Here is a 17,987-nt window from a genome sequence, read left to right on the forward strand (position 1 = left end):
AGTGAGAATTTACTATTGTAAGTGCTCCTAGTAAAAAATAAGAGAAAAGATTAAATCAATAATCTATAATTCTAACTAGGAAAGGTAGGGGATACGAGAAAAGAAAATTAAATTATTCAAAGCAAATTGAATAAAGTAGGAGACAAAGTGAGAATCAGAAGCTGGGTTTAGTGGCACAGATCTACACTCCGAGCACTCTGGGAGGCTGAATCAGGAGGATCATGAATTTGAACCTGGCCAGGGCAGATATGGACTTGGGGGATCCTGTTCAAATCAGAAGTGCTGGGAGTGCAGCTCAGTGTGAAGGCCCTGGGCTCAAACCACAGCAGTGAAAACAGTAAGTAGAAATCAATGAAAGATAAGAGAATATATTGAAAAGTTCGAAGTAAATTCTGTTGCTGATTATTTCTTATCGTCAGGAAGAAAAAACAGTAAAAAGTGACAAAATATCGCTTGTCAGGAATGATATATTAAAATGCATGGTAAGGAATGATAGGACATTATGACAATAGATCCCAGATCTTTCAAAGGAAAATTAAGAAGCCTTATTATCCATCTTCTACCCACAAACTTGTCAATTTAAATGAAAAGGAAGGGGGCTGGGGATTGAGCTCAGCGGCATAAGCACCTGCCTTGCAGGCAAGCAGTCGTGAGTTCGATCCGCGGTACTGATAAAAAGGAAAAAGACAAAAATAAATAAATAAATAAATGAAAAGGAAAATTCCCAGAAAAAAATATTTCTTACCCAAATGTACACAAAAATTATTGAAATGGAAGTGTTAATATTGAAATTTTATTTTAAGTCATCAAAACAAAAATCAAAAACAAAGCTCTAAAAGAATACCCCACATTTATTTTATTGGTGAATCCTTTTAATCACTTAAGAAATAATACGGGTACTCGGCATGACCAGTGCATCCAAAGTGTACCATGATTTCGTATAATTGTCTTATGTATTTATATATACTTTGCTCTGTTAATCTGGCTATCAACCTGTGGTTCTCATTAACTTGAAATGGCTTAAAGTAAATCTGGTAAAAAATCAATATGGGTATGCACAAAATGTTTGAGGAAATAGAGGACCATGTGAACACTTACCACTACTAGTTGGGCCAGTCCAGGCTGATACTCAAACCAGACAAGTCATGTACAAAGAGGGAAACACAGAGCAATCACTCAGTCAGTGAGAAAGTAGACCAAAGCCTAACAAGAGGCTCACCGTGCTCACAGGTGACGTCACTCCCCATGCAGGAGATCTCGAGAAATATACAAACCAGACCCAGCCAAACCGAGCAGCCCTCAAAGAAGCAAACACACCTACAACTTAATTTATGACAGTTACAGGACATATGCTCAACATTAAAAATCAGTCAGGTTTCTGTATACTTCTCATCAAAGTTTAAAACCCAAACTTTTAAGGGCACATTTTAAATAATATCAGAATCTTGACAAATTATGAAATCTAACTCTGTGAAGTTTTATGCTGAGAATTACTAGATATTTTTGAAAGAAAAAAGTAAGAACTAACTAAATAAAGAGATGCACAGTGTCAAACAGTTCAGAGTCTTTATTGGTAGCAAATCATTTATCCTCTAAGTAATGAATACACTTATGAGGGAAATTTGCATTAAAAATTGATAAACATGGTCTAAATTGATGTGAAAAGCCAAATGAACAAAAAGAGCAGAACGACTTAGAGAGAGAACAAAGTTGGAGAATTCATACTACCTGACTGCAGGAATTACCTCAACAATGTAAAGGTCAGAGAGGACGCATAGCCCTGAGGACCAATGGTATATAACAGAGTTCAGAGACAGACTCGCTCAGACTGATTGGTTGTGACACACAGCTGCCAAGGACACCATGAGAGAAAGATGATCTTTGCATTAAATTCTCCTGGTAAAAAGCCCTATTTATAACCGTAAGCTGAATCTTAGAGATATCACATACAAAATTAACACGAAATGGATTATAATTGCAAAAGGAAACTTACAATTACTCAGGGGGAAAACATAGAAACATGTTTTTGCTAATCAGGTCATACAAAGATTTTTTATGTATAGCAATGTTGGGAGTGTCTTGAGCACTCTGAACTCCGGGAAAAGGCACACAAACACACCAGATCGGGACACGGGGGGTGCAGCGCTAAGAAAAGAAACAGAAGAGAAGGCAATTGCTACTGCCTGCACTGCACTGCACGCACAATCTTTATTTTAGGATTCTTATATAGTAAACCGGATCAATTCACAGAGCACAGACAATTAAGTAGTGAAAAAGCATTCTTTGTGACAAGCTACAATGTGACAGACTACAATGTTTATTCTAAACTATCTAAGTGAAGTAAACAAGCACAACCAGTTCTTCTAGCTCCTCTAGCCCAGGAGGAAATTCATTAGCCCAAGAACGTTGTTAATTATGTTTGTTGCTAGTGTCACTATGGTGGTCAGCCACTTCCTCATGACTCTGTAAAACAAAGCCAGGTCACACAGCATGGTTTTCAGAGGGTGAGAAGAACTCCACTGAGAACAGGCATTCCTATCCCAACTCTGTCTCGCATACCGGGGGCTATTGTTTACTGCAGGTCCGAGGGGGCCTAGGGCCTTCAAAGTGAAACCTCATCCCCCACATAGCAATATGATCTATCAAAATTTTAATTTACATAGAAGAGTTCAATAAAAATAAAATATTTCCTCCTCTAATGTGCTACTAAGAAAATGAAAGACCCATAAAACAAGGAGGAATCATTTTCAAATACTGAATATACTAAGTAATAAGTAGACTATATGAAACATCTTTCAAATTTGAAAATTAAAAGACTTTAAAACTAAGAAAAAGATTTCAACAGATGCTCTAAAATGTACATAAAAAAGATGTATGTATAGAAGAAAGACCCAACCTAATTAATCTTCAGAAATGTAAACTAAACTGATAAAGCAATAATCCATCAGGCAGAATGACTTCTTAAAACCTGAAAATACCTTGGCGTACAGAAAAACACAAACTCTACTGTACTGCTCGTGAGCATGCAAAATGGCTTCACTACTCTGAAACACACTTAAGTGCTTTCTTATATTAAAGATAAACCCAGTGCCTTCATCAGCTCAGGCTGCCATATGACACTAGCCCACTCAGCTAGTGTTGAGCTGAGTCTTTGCTGAGAAGGAACAGAGAAACAAAAAAGATGGCCAGGGGGCAACCTAGGAAGTAGCAGGTCTCCATCCTTTGCAGCTTCAAACTCTAAAAGTGAACGACTTTGCTCACAGGAGAAACCTGCAGAGCACCATGCTCCAGAATGGCGACAGAGGCCATGTGAGGTTTCAGAATGGCAGCAACATAGAGAAGCTTTCCCTCACATTCAGGTTCACAGAGCCCAGCCATCCAGGTACTGGACCCCTACAGCCAAGAGAGAGAAACGCCTGGCTACTGCTCCAGCTGGCAGCAGACCTTGGTGGCATCCACATGGTGCTGAATTTAGGTGCCAGGAAAATGCACAAATTCTGAGGATAAGATGGCTTCCACCCCAATTGAAAAATGCCTGGGAAGCAAAGCAGTGTGACCCTGAGAAGGCAATATATAAAGATGTAAGGGTGAAGCCAAAGGTGCAATGGAGACCCCAAAAGTTTGGAAAAGTCAGGAGCATTGATCATCCAAGGAAAGCTACAAAAAGCAAGCAGAGGGAGCTTAAGAGAGAAGCTGCGTGAGCTGAAATCCCTAGAAGTGCCATGGGGGTGGAATTATCGAAGGCTTTTGGACCTCCCAACCAAATTGCTTCAAATACTGAGCATGGAACTCCAGGACTTAATGTTTGCCCTGCTGGATGTTGGACCTGCTTTGTTTCCAATGCTTTGTATTCCTCTGTTTGTTACTTTTGGAATGGTAAGACTGCTGCCTTGACATTTCTTGCATTTTGGAAATGTTTAACATTGTTTCATTACAGGGGGTTACAGTTAAGAGTTGCCATAGATCTGGAGGAGACTTGGGAGTTGGACTTTTCAGCAATGCTGAAACTGTTAGGAGTTTGTCAACTCTTGGAGATGAATTAAATATCTTTTGTATAAAGGATGTGCATGAGACTTTGAGAGCCAGGGGTGAAATGTCATGGGGTCTTAGTTACTTTTCACTAGTTGCTGAGACAAAACACCTGAAGCCCAAGTTGGGAAAGGAAAGGTTTATTTCTTACAGTTTTTGGAGGTTTCAGTCAACACTTGGTTGCCTCCAAGACAGGCGGGCATGGCTAGGTCGCAGTACATGGCAGCTGCAAACAGCAAACATCAACCAGCAAAAAGCAAGACACACCTTCTTCCTGCCATTACATCACACCCGGGCTCCACCCCTAGGTGGGTGTAGCACTAAAACCAAGAATCCAAGCACTAGACAATGCAAATGCACAATGCAAACTCATGAGGCCTGGGGGACACAGTTTGTGGCCCCCAAGCCTCACGCAATTATGCATTTGTGATTGGTTCATTGTCTAGTACTTGGGTTGGTGATGTGAGTGCTACGCCCTCCTAGGGGTGGAGCCATGATATGATGTAAGGGCAGGATAAAGGTGTGAGTGTCTCTCTCTTACAAGTTTCTGCCTTGCTGTTTGCAGCAACCATGAATGGCCGTCCCACCATGCCACACTGCCTTGAAGCCAACTGAGGATGACTGAAACCTACAAGATCTGTAAGAAATAGACCTTTCCATCCCTAAGTTTGGGCATCAGGTATTTTGACTCAGCAACAAGAAAAAAGTAACTAAGACACCCTCAAATACAAACTCAAATATAAATATAAAAAATTAACTAAGGTATCCTCAAATATACCTATGGACAGTGGCTTCAGTATATGAAATGTGGAGGGACACAGATATTCTACACATAAATGACACTGTATGGCCACCAATTTCATTCTTCCATATTCAATAAAATATCAAGCTGTGCTCACCAGAGCCTGTATACAACTATCACAACATCTTCATTCATGTCCTTCACACTAGAAATGGCCTCAGTGTTCATGAATTGAAGAAGGGGTTAACAGCTTGTGGTCCCTCAAAACACTTAAACACTATTTGGCAATGGGAAGGGAGCTGCTGCTGATTCACGTGTATCATGACTGTGAGGCTTAAGTGTGGATATGTGTGAACCACAAAGGGCACTGGGAGATTCTTCACAGCTGATTGAAATATTGCTATCGTGTTTGTGATGGCTTTTATCCTACTGGATGCATCTCTCGTAATTCATAGAACTTCTCAATGAAATGGTTGGCTTTTACTGCATATTACACAGACAGTTTTTTTTATTTTAAAGAGAATAAAAGAAAATAAAACAGACCAAAACAAATCAGAACAGAACATACAAGCAACACAGCACTTCACAACAAGACAACAGGATACCAACAGCAGCTACCATGTTGTCTCTTGTTTTCTTCAAAACAGCTGACCCTACCTTCACACACAGTAATAGCAAACATAACAAAATAGTATAAACCCATTCAAAACCACGAAAGCATTACAGGACTTCAAACCAGGTAACAGGAAATGAACAACACCATAATATCTCATTTTCCTCAAAAAAGTTCTCCATACCGTAACACATAATAAAATCAAATAAAACACAACATGATTGAACCAATCAAAACAGAAGAACAAAAGCATGGTAGGACTTCAAAGCAAGATGATGGGAAATCAGCAACGGTTACTATATTGTCTCATTTTCTTCAAAATATCTGTTCATAGCATCACACATAATAAAATCAAACAAAACAGAACAAAACCAGTCAAACAAATGAATTAAAGCATTATAAAACTTCAAAGCAATATAATAAGAGACCATGAAAACCATAATATATCCCATTATATTCAAAACAGCTGCCCCTACCATCAGACAGAGTAAAATCTAACAAAACAACACAGAAAAAAGCCAAACCTAATAAAATTGTGAAAACAATGCAAGAGTTCAAGACAAGACAATAAGAAATTAACATAGTTATCATCCTTCCCTCCCAGGTGTTTCCTCACCTGTCACTCTTGCAATAAGTATTTTGATTTTGGATCTTATTGCCTCCTTCTGTTTCCTATACTAGGGTTCACACACATGAGTTTGAACTGTTTCACCCATGAAAGTGATTTTCAGTTGGGTCCATTTAGGAGCCTTGAGATTATTCTACTTTATAGCTGGGTAGTTTTCCACTGCATGAAAATACCATATCTTTCTTATCCACTCTGCAGTTGATGGGCAAGCTACTCTTGCTTTTATTCTGGTCTCCTGTCACATGGAACAATTGTTTTCTCTCCTTTGATTTTTAGTCTGTGAATTTCCTTTCCCGTTAAATGTGTTTCTTGTATACAGTATACAGACAGAACTTGTTTCTTGATCCACTCTCCCTGGGATTCTTTTTATTGCCGACCTGATGCCATCTACATTAATGGATGGTTACAACCAGCATTTATTTGTCTCTGCCCTGCTGTCCTCCTGTTGTTCTCCTCCACTTTTCCCCTTCATTCACTTGCCTGTCTTGTTTGGTGATCCTCCTCTGCTGCTGCTCCAGGAACCATGGTCCATCTTTATCTTTCTCTCCAGAATATCCTTAAGCACTTTCTATAGGGTTGGTTTGGTAGTGATGAATTCCTTCAGTTGTTCTTTATCATGGAAGTGTCTCATTTTTCCATCAATTTTGAAAGATAATTTTTTAGGATAGATCAGTCTGGGTTCGAAGTTGTTTTCTTTCAGGGTTTGAAACATTTCATTCCAAACTCTTCTTGATTGGATTGTTTGTGTTGATAAGTCTTCTGTGATTCTGATTGGTTTTCGTTTATAGGTGATCTGTCTCCTTTCTCTTAACAGCTTTTACTACTCTATTCTTGTGCTGATTTCTGGGATCTTGATTATTATATATCTGGGTGTAGATTTACTTTGGTTGTGACTAGTTCGAGTCCCACATGCCTCACTTATCTGCATGCCAGGTCCATTTCCCATGTGTGGGAAGTTTTCTTCTATTACATCTGTAAATAGCCTTTTAAGTTCACTTGTGTTGACCCCTGCTTTTTCACTGACACCTGTCACTCTTAAGTTATGCTTATTTGCATCACTTTGCAGCCATTGAATTGTTATTTCCCAATTCTGTGTTGTTTTTAAGAGAACTTTTCTTTCATAATCACTAGCTGCAATCCTATCTTCAAGGTTTGAAAGTCTATCTTCATTCACTTTCAAGCAGTTTTGTCAGCTTTCAATTGAATTTTCAATTCCCTAGATCTCTCTTTCAATCAGTTTTATGTACTGTAATTCACTTCTATATTGATTCAAGGTGTCCATCATTTTCCTATGTTCTCCTTTTTTGTCTATGTCTTATTTAGACCTACTGAAAAATTCTTTAATTTTCTCGATGTTTGAGGTGTAGTATCAGGTTGTTTATTTGAGTTTTCTCTGTTTTCCTGATGTGGGAATTCACTGCAATAAATGTTCCTCTGAGGACTGCTTTCATTGCATCCCACAGGTTCCGGTAAGTTGTATTTGTGATTTTGTTTGCTTGTAGATATGGCTTAATTTCTTCTTTATCTTCCTTTGTGACCCACTGGTTGCTCAGGAATGTATTATTCAATTTCCATGTGTTTCTGGAGTTTTTGCCATTTCTTTTGTCATTAATTTCTCGTTTCATGGAGCTATGGTCTGATAACATGCATGGGATGATTTCAATTCTTTTTCATTTATTTAAGCATGTTCTGTAGGCTACTATATAGTCTATTTTAGAGAATGTTCCATGTGCTGCTGAGAAGAATATATATTCTGATATTGGGTGGAACACTGTATATGGCCACCAAGTCCATTTGTTCACAAGTGTGATTCAGTTCTGTTATTTCTTTGCTGATTTTCTGTCTAGTTGATCTATCTCTTTGTGTCAATGAGGTGTTAAGGTCTCCAGTTATAATTGTGTTATTGCTTATTTGATTTTTCATTTCTATTAGTATTTGTTTTGTATAGCTGGGTGCTCGCAAATTGGGTGCATATATATTTAAGATTGTTATCTCTTCCTCTTGAAGTTTTCCTCTAACTAATGTGGAGTGATCTTCTTTTTCCTTTGGATCATTCTTGGTTTGGAGTTCACACTGTATTCAAACAGACTAGTTACCCCTGCTCTTTTGGGGTTCCTGTTGCATGAAGTATTGTTTTCCATCCTTTGACTTTCAGGCTATGAGTTTCCTTTCGGATTAGATGGGTTTCTTTCAGGCAGCATATGGTTGGATGTTGTTTCTTTATCTATTATGCCAGTCAGTTTCTTTTAATTGGTGAATTGAGGGCATTTACATTAGTGGTTATAACTGGTATATATTGGTTTACTTTTACCATGTTATCTTTCTGCTGTTGATTCTTTATCTTTCCACTCTGTTTAATTGTCTGCCTTGCTTAGTGGTTTTTTCCTATGTCTATCTAGAATGTCAGTATTCTTTGCTGGGTTGGTTTGGTGGTCATGAAGTTCTTCAGCTGTTCTTTGTCATGGAAGTATCTTATTTATCCATCTTTTTGAAGGACAGTTTTTCAGGGTACATCAGTCTGGGTTGGAAGTCATTTTCTTTGAGGATCTGAAATACTTCACTCCATGCTCTTTTTGATTTCATTGTTTGTGTTGAGAAATTTGCTGTGATTCTGATTGGCTTTCCTTTATAGGTGATCTGTCTCTTCTCTCTAACAGCTTTTTTTTTTATCAGTACCAGGGATCAAACTCATGACCACACACTTTCAAGGCAGGTGCTTATGATGCTGAGCTAAATCCTCAGCCCCTCTCTAACAGCTTTTAATATTCTGTTCTTATGTTGGATTTCTAGGATGTTGATTATTATATGTCTGAGTGTAGTTTATTTTGATAATGGCTATTTGGAGTTCTATATGCTTCACTGATCCTGGTGTAAGTTTCCATTTTCATGTTTGGGAAATTTTCAGCTATCATTTCTCTAAATAGCCACTTGATATCATTTGTGTTGTCCCTTTCTTTTTCATTTATCCCTATCATTCTTAACGTTGTTTTTCTTTGCGTCATCTTGCAGCTGTTGAATTGTTATTTCCTGATTCCTTGTTATTCTTAAAAGATCCTTCCTTTCCTATTCATTAGCTGCAATCTTATCTTTGAAGTCTGAAGTTCTATCTTCACTTTCTTTTTTTTTTTTTTCAGTACTGGGGATCGAACTGGCGATCATGCTTGCCAGGCAGGTGCTTATGCCACTGAGCTAAATACCAGCACAAATTTTTTAAATTTTTTTTAATTGGTACCGGGGATCGAACTAATGACTGCATGGTTGCAAGGCAGGCACTTATGCTGCTGAGCTAAACCCCCAGCCCTTATCTTCACATTCATTGAGGAGATTTTGGCAACTTTTGATGGAATTTCTGATTTCCTGTGTATCTCTTTGAATCTGCTTCATTCAGTTTGTTTCTTATATTGTTCATTCAGGGTTTTCATCTTTTTGCAGTATTCGTCTAATTTTTTAACTATGTGTTTTTAGATATGTTCAGCATTTCTTTCATTACATTTATCATTTCTTCTTTTGCCTGGGATATTATTTCTGATATGAGTTCTTTTATAGCTTCCCACAGTTGTTTCTTTACTTCAGTTGTTATCATTTCAGGAGTTTCAGGTATATGGCCTACATTTTCTTCTATGTCTCTGTCTCGTACACTTGCTTGGAATGGGCTAGAGGTTCGAGATTGCATTTTACTCTTTCATTTTGTAATTTCCTTATATTTCTGGGTTTTAAGTGATGTTCCAAAGCTTCCCTATGTGCTTGGAATCACTTCATGCACCTTCGGCTCTCAGGACAGAATGCATGTCGCTGGGCGTGGCCATGTCAGGACCGCAGGGACCTCCAGTGCATCCTCAGGTGATTTAGCAGGCTGGGCAGGGTCTTTCCTGCTGGGAGCAATGGTCCAAAGCTTCCCCATGTGCTTGGAGTCACCTTGCTTACCTTCAGCTCCTAGGAGGGAAACTGGACAATTCTTTCAGGATGTTTGTGATTTCTTCTTTTACCTGAGACATTATTTCTAATTTGACTGCTTTTAGAGTCTCATGAACTTGTTTCCTTCCCTCAATTGCTATCCTCTCAGAGATCTTAGGTGCGTGACTTCTGTTTTCTTCCATAAGTGTATCTTGCAGACTTGTTCTGTGTGGACTAAAAGTCTGAGATTGCATTTTACTTCTGTGTTTTGACATTATCCTGGATTCCTCCCAACAAGCTGGTTGTGGGGCCCTAGGCACTTCCCATGTTGGCTGCCCCTCCGCTGTGTAGGGGGATGGGACAGGCACGTGGGTTCCTCTAACCCCAGATTTACAGGGAGGTAACAGGGTATGGAGCAGGCTTCTCCAGACCTGTGCAGCTACACTGGGGCTTCCCTGATGATCAGATGTGCATGGAGGTGGGATTGCTTCTCTCAGCCTGTGTCTCTACACTGGGACACATACAGGTTTGTTTAATTACACTATTGGGGGATGGCTGCCTGAGGGAACCAAGTACCTCCGATAATGGCTTATAGATGCACAGGGTTTACGTGGTTGTGTGCTCCTGTTCCTGCTGGCTACCTGCAGGAAGGAGCCTTGCAGTGGCCGCTCCCTGCAGACAGTGGTGGATCTGCTGGTTCTCTCTGCCAGCGCTGGCTGTCTGTAGGACATGGCCTTCTGGTAGGGCACCCAGCAGGCAGAGGCAGATCTGTCTGGCTCTCTCACCCACACCTGGGCATGCAGGAAAGTGCCTGCTAGTGGCAATGTCCAGCTTTTTATTAAATTTTTATATGATACCTTTTATTTGGGAAATCAAATCCCTAATTATGAGTATTTCTACTGGACTAGTAGAAAGATTAAATTCTGTGAGATATTTTAGTATTCCAATACATACAACAGATTTAGTACAAGTCTTCTTGTATTCCTATTTGTACCCATTTTTGTGTGTGTGCTTTACAATTTCCACACAGCTTATCCACTGTTCCCGTCCCTCCTCTCATTGCTGTTTAAGGGAATAGACCTAGAAAGGGGCTGAGTGCTGAAGACAGTGCAGAAAGTTTTTGCATCAGAGCTGAGTGTAAACAGAATGACATAATGAACAATTAACAGGGGCCTACAGAGGCCTTGTGAGGAATCACCCTTGGGGCACTAGCACTCAATAATCTTCAGGGAAGTCTCCACCTCTGGGGAAATAGGCAGGTAGCATCTGCTTGTTTGCTCCCAATCACCAAGGCTATGCTGGCTTCAGCAGCACATACACCACAGAGCTTGACCTGCTCCTCCTTAGCTCCAAACTTGAGTGAGTTTCCCACCCAAAGAGCTGGCAGAGGCTGCGATTTCTAGAGTGCACCTGAGGGCAGTGGCAGAGAGCGGCCAGGTAAGAAGGGATGGGAAGGCAGGTGAGGCTCAGCCACCCCCAGTGGCAGACAGATTCCTAGAACACAGACTGACCTTTGGAATCTTTCTGCGGATAACTCAGCTCAGAGCGGGAAGTGTCCCTTGATCTGATGTAAAGAAGTATTGTGCACTGCAGGAAGACCAAGTGGGATTCTCACTGGGAAACGGAAAGCAGGGTGTGGGTATGGGAGGAGACAGCAAGGCACGGGAGTTGGGACTGCAGAGCATTGCTCAACTGGGCTGGAAGCTCAGATGCTGCAGCCTGCATGTCCAACATCTGGAGAGAGTCTCCTTGCCCAGCCATGCAGGACCTGCTCAGGTCCTTACTCCTCCCCGGTACAGCCATTTCTTTATGTCATTCACTGTTCTCTGCAATTGCACTGGCTCCATGGATGCCATTCTGAGCCCCACTGGGGGATGCTGACTTGGACAGAAATCCAGACACTAAGCAGTCTCTACTCAGAGAGGACGACCAGACACAAAGTGATGGGGACATGTCAGGACGCACAGATGCAGTCCCATAGTGCTGGCGCATGGAGAGTAGCACATGCAAGCAGACATCAGCATATCTAAGTCATGGAAACTGAAGGTTATGGTCAAACAGAGTGGTAAGAAAAATAAAGAGTGGTAAGAGCATCTCTCCCAAGGAGGAGGATGCGTGGAAACCTGAGTCAAAGTCCAGAAGTCGGGGGGAGTGTCCAGTTAGAGGAAGAGGAAGTGAGTGCAGGACTTCCCGTGACACACCAGGTTCCTGCAGAGCCTCAGTCCACTGGCCTTGAGCTGCGAACCATGAGCGGTGCATGAAAGGGTGATGTGATTTCCCAGTAACTGACCATGCCAAGGCCGCTATGCTTCTCAGTATAGACACCATCACTAGACAGTGGAGGAAATTTTGAGCTTGTTGTTCTCAGGATTTGACCTCACAGGCAAATGCTCCACCAGCACAATAGACACTGTATGATTTCTCTTTGTCTCTGCTTTGCTTGGGGGACCTACCTGGGAACCTAACTGTTGTGACATCAGAGTACTAATGTTTGGCGCTTATGATGCTCTCTTCTTTCTCTTGAGCCTGTATCCCACCACTTCCTCCCCCCAACCCTCCCCCAGAAGTTCTCCATCACTTTGCTCCACCCAGAACACGTCAAATTTGTGCTCCTTGTGCTCTGGTTCTGGGAGCGCATTCAGGTTACAATGATCTCAGCACTTAGCCCTTAATTTTGCTAATTTAATTCTCACGTGGTCACCTTGTCCCCATTACATAAACGAAGGATGGCCAAAGACTATGGTCTATGTATTAAAAACATTTTAAAAATTTTTTTACAACAAAAGGCACAATGTCAAGAATTATGGAATAAATGTGTTGGCATTTGGAGTGCTTTGAGAGGCATTATTGGCACTGTGTCTTTTACTGTACTCATTTTCTAGTTGGATGTTCACTGTGTTTTTGATCCCTGATGTACCCTACAGCTGCTTCCTCCGCAGGATTCCCGCAGTGTCCCCTGCTCTGACAGCCTGGCCTCTGCACGGTGGCACCTGCCTGGCTCTTCCCTTTCCCTCCGGTTTTGACCTCCGCTGCTGCGTCTCCTCTCCTTTCCTGTTTGGACACCAAGAGTTCTTTCAGCACTGTTACCTGGCATCCTCTGACTTCTTGCTGAAGTCCTGGTTTCTTCTGAGATTCTCTTTTGTATGTCCCTTTACCCAGCTACAGCAGCATCCTCCTGCCAGCATTCTTCAGACTGCAGGTGACCACGATGGCAACTGAGCCCAACTTTGGTCAGGAGACCATGGCAGTGAGCTTCAGGACAGCAGCTTAAGTGCAGGTAAGAGGCTGGGCCAAGCAATGAAACAGGTCTCTTGGACCCCGAGTATCTCCTGAATCCAAGAAAACTTAGAAGCCACAGACTAAATGTGCGTGCTTGTGGTGGTACTGAATACCGCCTTTCCTATTGGGTAATTTAACTAATTGTCACTCATCAAAATATAGAACAGGCACATGCAGCCCACAGCCCACAGGTTGCACATGGCCCAAACAGCGAGGAATACAGGGCCACAGGCTGCAGAGGTGAGCCCTGCTGTGGATGGGGAGTGGTGCTTTGAACTCAGATAAAACGCACTGTGTTGGGCTCACATGGGAGGCGTGCCTGTGGGGCTTGACAGGGACAATGGGATTCCTGGCAGTGTTGCTTCCCTCCCTGGCAGGTGTGTGGCTGGGAGATAGTGCTCACCGTAATTAAGAGACATGGAGTCTTCGTGTTCAATGGTTTGGTTAAACCAGAGCTTGTGATTTCATTTAGTGTTCTAACAAAATATTTTAAAGTCTGGGAAATTTTTATTAATGTGCAGTAACTGTATGACATATTTTGTACCCAGCCCAAGACCATTCCTCCTCACTCAGTGTGACCAAGACAAGGCAGACTATTAGACACCCATGTTATAAAGAAACAAAGCAAGCCAGCTGGTGTGGGAGTCTCGCTTCCTCTCTATGAATTGGGGTAAATCCCCTAGCTATCCTATTCTAAGTCTCTCCATCTACATAGTGAAATAAAATATCTCTGCCGTTAACCTGAGTCACATATTACATAGGAAACTACTTACAAATGGTACCCAGTAGTGCAGATGATTCAACTATAGCCATGGTAAATAAAGATTATCAAAGTCAGGTAGGTTTTTCCAGTAACATTACCTAAGAAGTTAGTTCAGATTTAGTTAATCATCATCAAAGTAGTAAACTATTTCAAACTACACAATGTTTTTACTGAAACGTTGGCATATGGTTCTCAGATGTGCTGACACTTCCTTTCCCACAGACATGGGCGGGGACAACCACACCACAGTCACAGAATTCCTCCTCCTGGGGCTGTCTGCCCACGCAGAGCAGGAACTGGTTCTCTGCGGGCTGTTTCTGGGCCTGTACCTGGTCACCCTCAGCGGGAACCTGCTCATCATCCTGGCCATCAGCTGTGACCCTCGACTCCACACGCCCATGTACTTCTTCCTGGCCAACCTCTCCACTGTCGACGTCTGCTTCTCATCAGTCACAGTCCCAAAGATGCTGGTCAATCACGTAGTGGGGAGCAAGTCCATCTCTTACACTCAGTGCATGACCCAGATCTACTTCTTCATTGCTTTCATCAACATGGATGGGTTTCTCCTGAGTGTGATGGCCTATGACCGTTACGTGGCCATCTGTCAGCCTCTCCACTACACCATGATCATGAGGCCCAAACTCTGTGTTCTCCTGGTGGCCGTCTCTTGGGTCATTACAAACCTGCATGCTCTCCTGCACACTCTGCTCATGGTTCGACTCAACTTTTGCTCCACCAACACTGTGAATCACTTCTTCTGTGACCCCTACCCTGTCCTGAAGCTCTCTTGTTCTGACACCTTTATCAATGACCTGATGGTCTTCACTGTGGGTGGGCTGGTATTTCTGACACCATTTGCGTGTATTGTGGTTTCCTATGTGTGCATCTTCTCTAAGGTACTGAAGTTCCCCTCAGCACAGGGGATAAGGAAGGCCCTCTCCACCTGTGGGTCCCACCTCACCGTGGTCTCCCTCTTCTATGGGGCAATCCTGGGGGTCTACATGCGCCCTTCATCCTCCTACTCAGTGCAGGACACCGTGGCCTCGGTCATCTTCACAGTGGTGACACCCCTGGTCAATCCCTTCATCTACAGCCTGAGAAATCGGGACATGAAAGCAGCCCTAAGAAAGCTATTACTTAGATCGTAGATTTAGAAAATTGTAGAGTTGAAAGTCATTTTTACAAGCATTAAATAAAACTCACATTTCTTATAATTGCTAGTAAGTGATGAAAATCATGCTTATATATTTTAGGAGGACATGTATTCACAGAGTCATAAGACCATTAATTTGTTATACATAAAAATCAGTGATGCTAAGGTATCCATTTTATAGGCAAGAAAAAACCAAGGAGCAGGACGATTTGAATGTATGTTTTTAGATAACTCTCTAAATTCTCTGATGTAACTGGCCCTCACAATGACCTGAATTTCAGAAGACTTTGCAGGTGAACATCCTCAGAGTCACCTGCCCTCTGTGGCCTCCGAGGAAAAGTGGCTGCAGTTCTCTTGTGACTGACAAATAAATGGAAAGGTTACCTCACCGTGGCTGATTCCTTTGGGAGGGGTTGATTTACAGTGTCCCAATTGTGCACTGTCAGAGTCTTTGTTACTTTTGTGTTAGGTCATTCTTCCTCTGCTCTAAGCTTAAGTCCTCCCCAACCTCTCTCTGCTAACTATCCTTTGGGTCACTTCCACCTTCCTGCATTTCTGTTTTGAGTTTTCTCCTTCAGCACAGGAACAGGTCAGGATGGGTACTAGGAAGTTAAAGAGAGTAGAGCTTCTCCACAGAGAGTGTGCTGTTCCCTCAGGATTAGATATCGGCAGGAAGCAGACATCCTGTTAAAGCTACTGTCTAGCGTCACTGTGGAACATGAATTCAATGAAGCACTGGGCTTTGAACTCAGAATCTCGGGTTCCAAATCCAGGTTCATTGTGCGCAACTGTCCGGAAGTCCAAGCCTCTCCTCCATCTCAACCACTGAGACCAGGAACACCTTTCTTTCCTGGTGTCCAAAACAGCTCTCCGGAATTGAAGACAGTGATCACTGAAGAATGATGGGGCTGTAGAGCCCTCCCCTCAGTGGCTTCCCGCCTGTCGCTGATGTATTTGTCCACCTCCTTCAATCTGGTGGCCAGTTGCCCCTAACCATCAGCCCTGTCCTAACGAAGCCCTGCCACTCACCAGGTCCTACCTGGACCCAGCAAAGCCTCCTTCCTCTCCCTGTGCAGCTCTGTCATTCATGCAGGCTCGCTTTAGAGTATTGCACTTATCCTGCAACTCACCCGCGTAGAAAATTTGGAAGAGATCATGAAAAACCCAAATATTTTAGGTAGTATTTATGCCTGGCGTCGCGTGGCACTGAGCTGGTATTACAGCTTCCTTCCTTATCAGCTAAACTTTCTCTCCCCTCTCATGTGTCTCTCTGAGTTCTCCTCGTCTTTCCTTTTTCATTCTCTGCTGAAACACTTCCCTGAGTTTTGGAAACTCCTACAAGTGTGCAGGCCCTCGTGGTCTTTATGACCCAGATCTGCAAACCTATTTTATCTCCTAGCTACATGCCGCACTCAGCCTGCAAAAGTACCCAGCCAACGTATGCCTGGATGTGTCCCTGGGTGAGCTCAGTAGAGTTCCAGTTCCCCTAAAAATGTCTGTAGGGAGCTATCACGGATCATGTCAGTCACATCTGAGGGGTGAAGGTGTCTGACAGATTGTGTTCTTAAAATATGGAGAATTGCTGGCTTTAAGTCCATGAAAACAGTGGCCCCTTTCTCCTTCCCCTGTTTGCCTGATGGAAGGACAAGGATTCACACAGGCAAATGGTTAGTCTGCCCCTGCCCACTTCTATCCCTTCAGATGAGTGGCAAGAACCCGCCCCTCTTAGAGAAGCTCTCGGCAGCCCAGAGCTCCGGCTGCAGACACCACAGGACTCTGAGAGCAGGCACCTCCACCTTCCCACGCCTGCGCCCACAATCCCTATCATTAGTCTCTACATTGAGACAGATTGCTCTTGTTAAAAGGGTATTAAAGATGGGGTCCCGATCATTTCTGAGAGACAATTATGTTCCTAAGAGAGCTGCTTCTCTCCTGCCAGACAGGTGCAGAAGTGTTTCTAAACCTCCCTAAGTTTTCCTCCCAGTGAGCTGCGTTTTTTTTTCCGAAGATATTCTCTCCCAGCCAAAAACCTCTGAAGCTCAGCGGAAAAAAAAAACAAAAAAAAAAACAAAAAAAAAAACAATACTTTTCTCTACTTCATAGGAAGTTAAGAAATGAGAGCCTAGACATCAAAAATCACAATAATGAAACTTAGAATGTAGGTAACAACAGTCTCAAGGTTGCTGCAGTGCCCAGATTCCAGGAATTTCTGGGGCTCAACAGGGAAGCCAGGTAGAAGGGAGCAAGCTGTGGCTGGGTCCGGGTCTGTCTCTCAGTCTCTGTCTCTTTCAGCTCCAGACAAACTCTGTGGGGTGGGGGTGGGGAGAGGGTGCAGCCAGAGGAGAGTTACTGAACTTAGTACAGGGTTTGCTGAACCAAAGGGAAAATCACTTCCAAGCATATGGTCACCACAGTTCATCTGGGGAAGTCACCTTGGGCCATGCAGAAGACCCAGGAAACCCACACAGGAACACCAGTGCGGTATGAGCAGAGCTGCATAGGCCTGGAGCTGGCTTGGCCTGCCCACATGTGAGCAGCTGTGTGCTGGCTGATCCTGTAGACTTTGTCCTGTCTCTCAGTGCCCTCTGCTGGGCACCATCCCCACTGCTCCTTCACTGACTCCAAGGCCTCTTCTCAAGACCCCAATGCACAGGGCCAGAGCCTAGGGCATATTTGCACGAGGGGCACTCACAGGACATGAAGTGGTCAGAAACTGCAGCAGAGCTTCCTGTGGATCTCTGGTGGTCTCTCTCCCTGGAAGCACATGCTACGCCAGACAGAAGAGTCCACGCAGGGATGGCCAAGGAGTCTCCTGAGTTGCCCTCCAGGGCCTGAGTTCCAGGGACCAGACCTTCCAGGCTCCTGGGAGGAGCAGCCCCCTCTGGC

The 17,987-nt window shown here is 42.9% G+C and overlaps 1 protein-coding gene across 1 annotated transcript; it reads left to right on the forward strand.

Moving 5' to 3' along the window:
• Nucleotides 1-14,172: 14,172 nt before the first annotated feature.
• Nucleotides 14,173-15,195, forward strand: LOC100728373 (olfactory receptor 1361-like). The gene has a single exon (XM_003461650.2). The coding sequence runs from the start codon at nucleotides 14,173-14,175 to the stop codon at nucleotides 15,094-15,096; it is 924 nt and encodes a 307-aa protein (XP_003461698.1). The 3' UTR covers nucleotides 15,097-15,195.
• Nucleotides 15,196-17,987: the final 2,792 nt, after the last annotated feature.

Source organism: Cavia porcellus, unplaced genomic scaffold, assembly GCF_034190915.1.
Source record: "Cavia porcellus strain 051 isolate PalLab524CR breed Dunkin Hartley unplaced genomic scaffold, mCavPor4.1 scaffold_19, whole genome shotgun sequence".
NCBI lineage: Eukaryota > Metazoa > Chordata > Mammalia > Rodentia > Caviidae > Cavia > Cavia porcellus.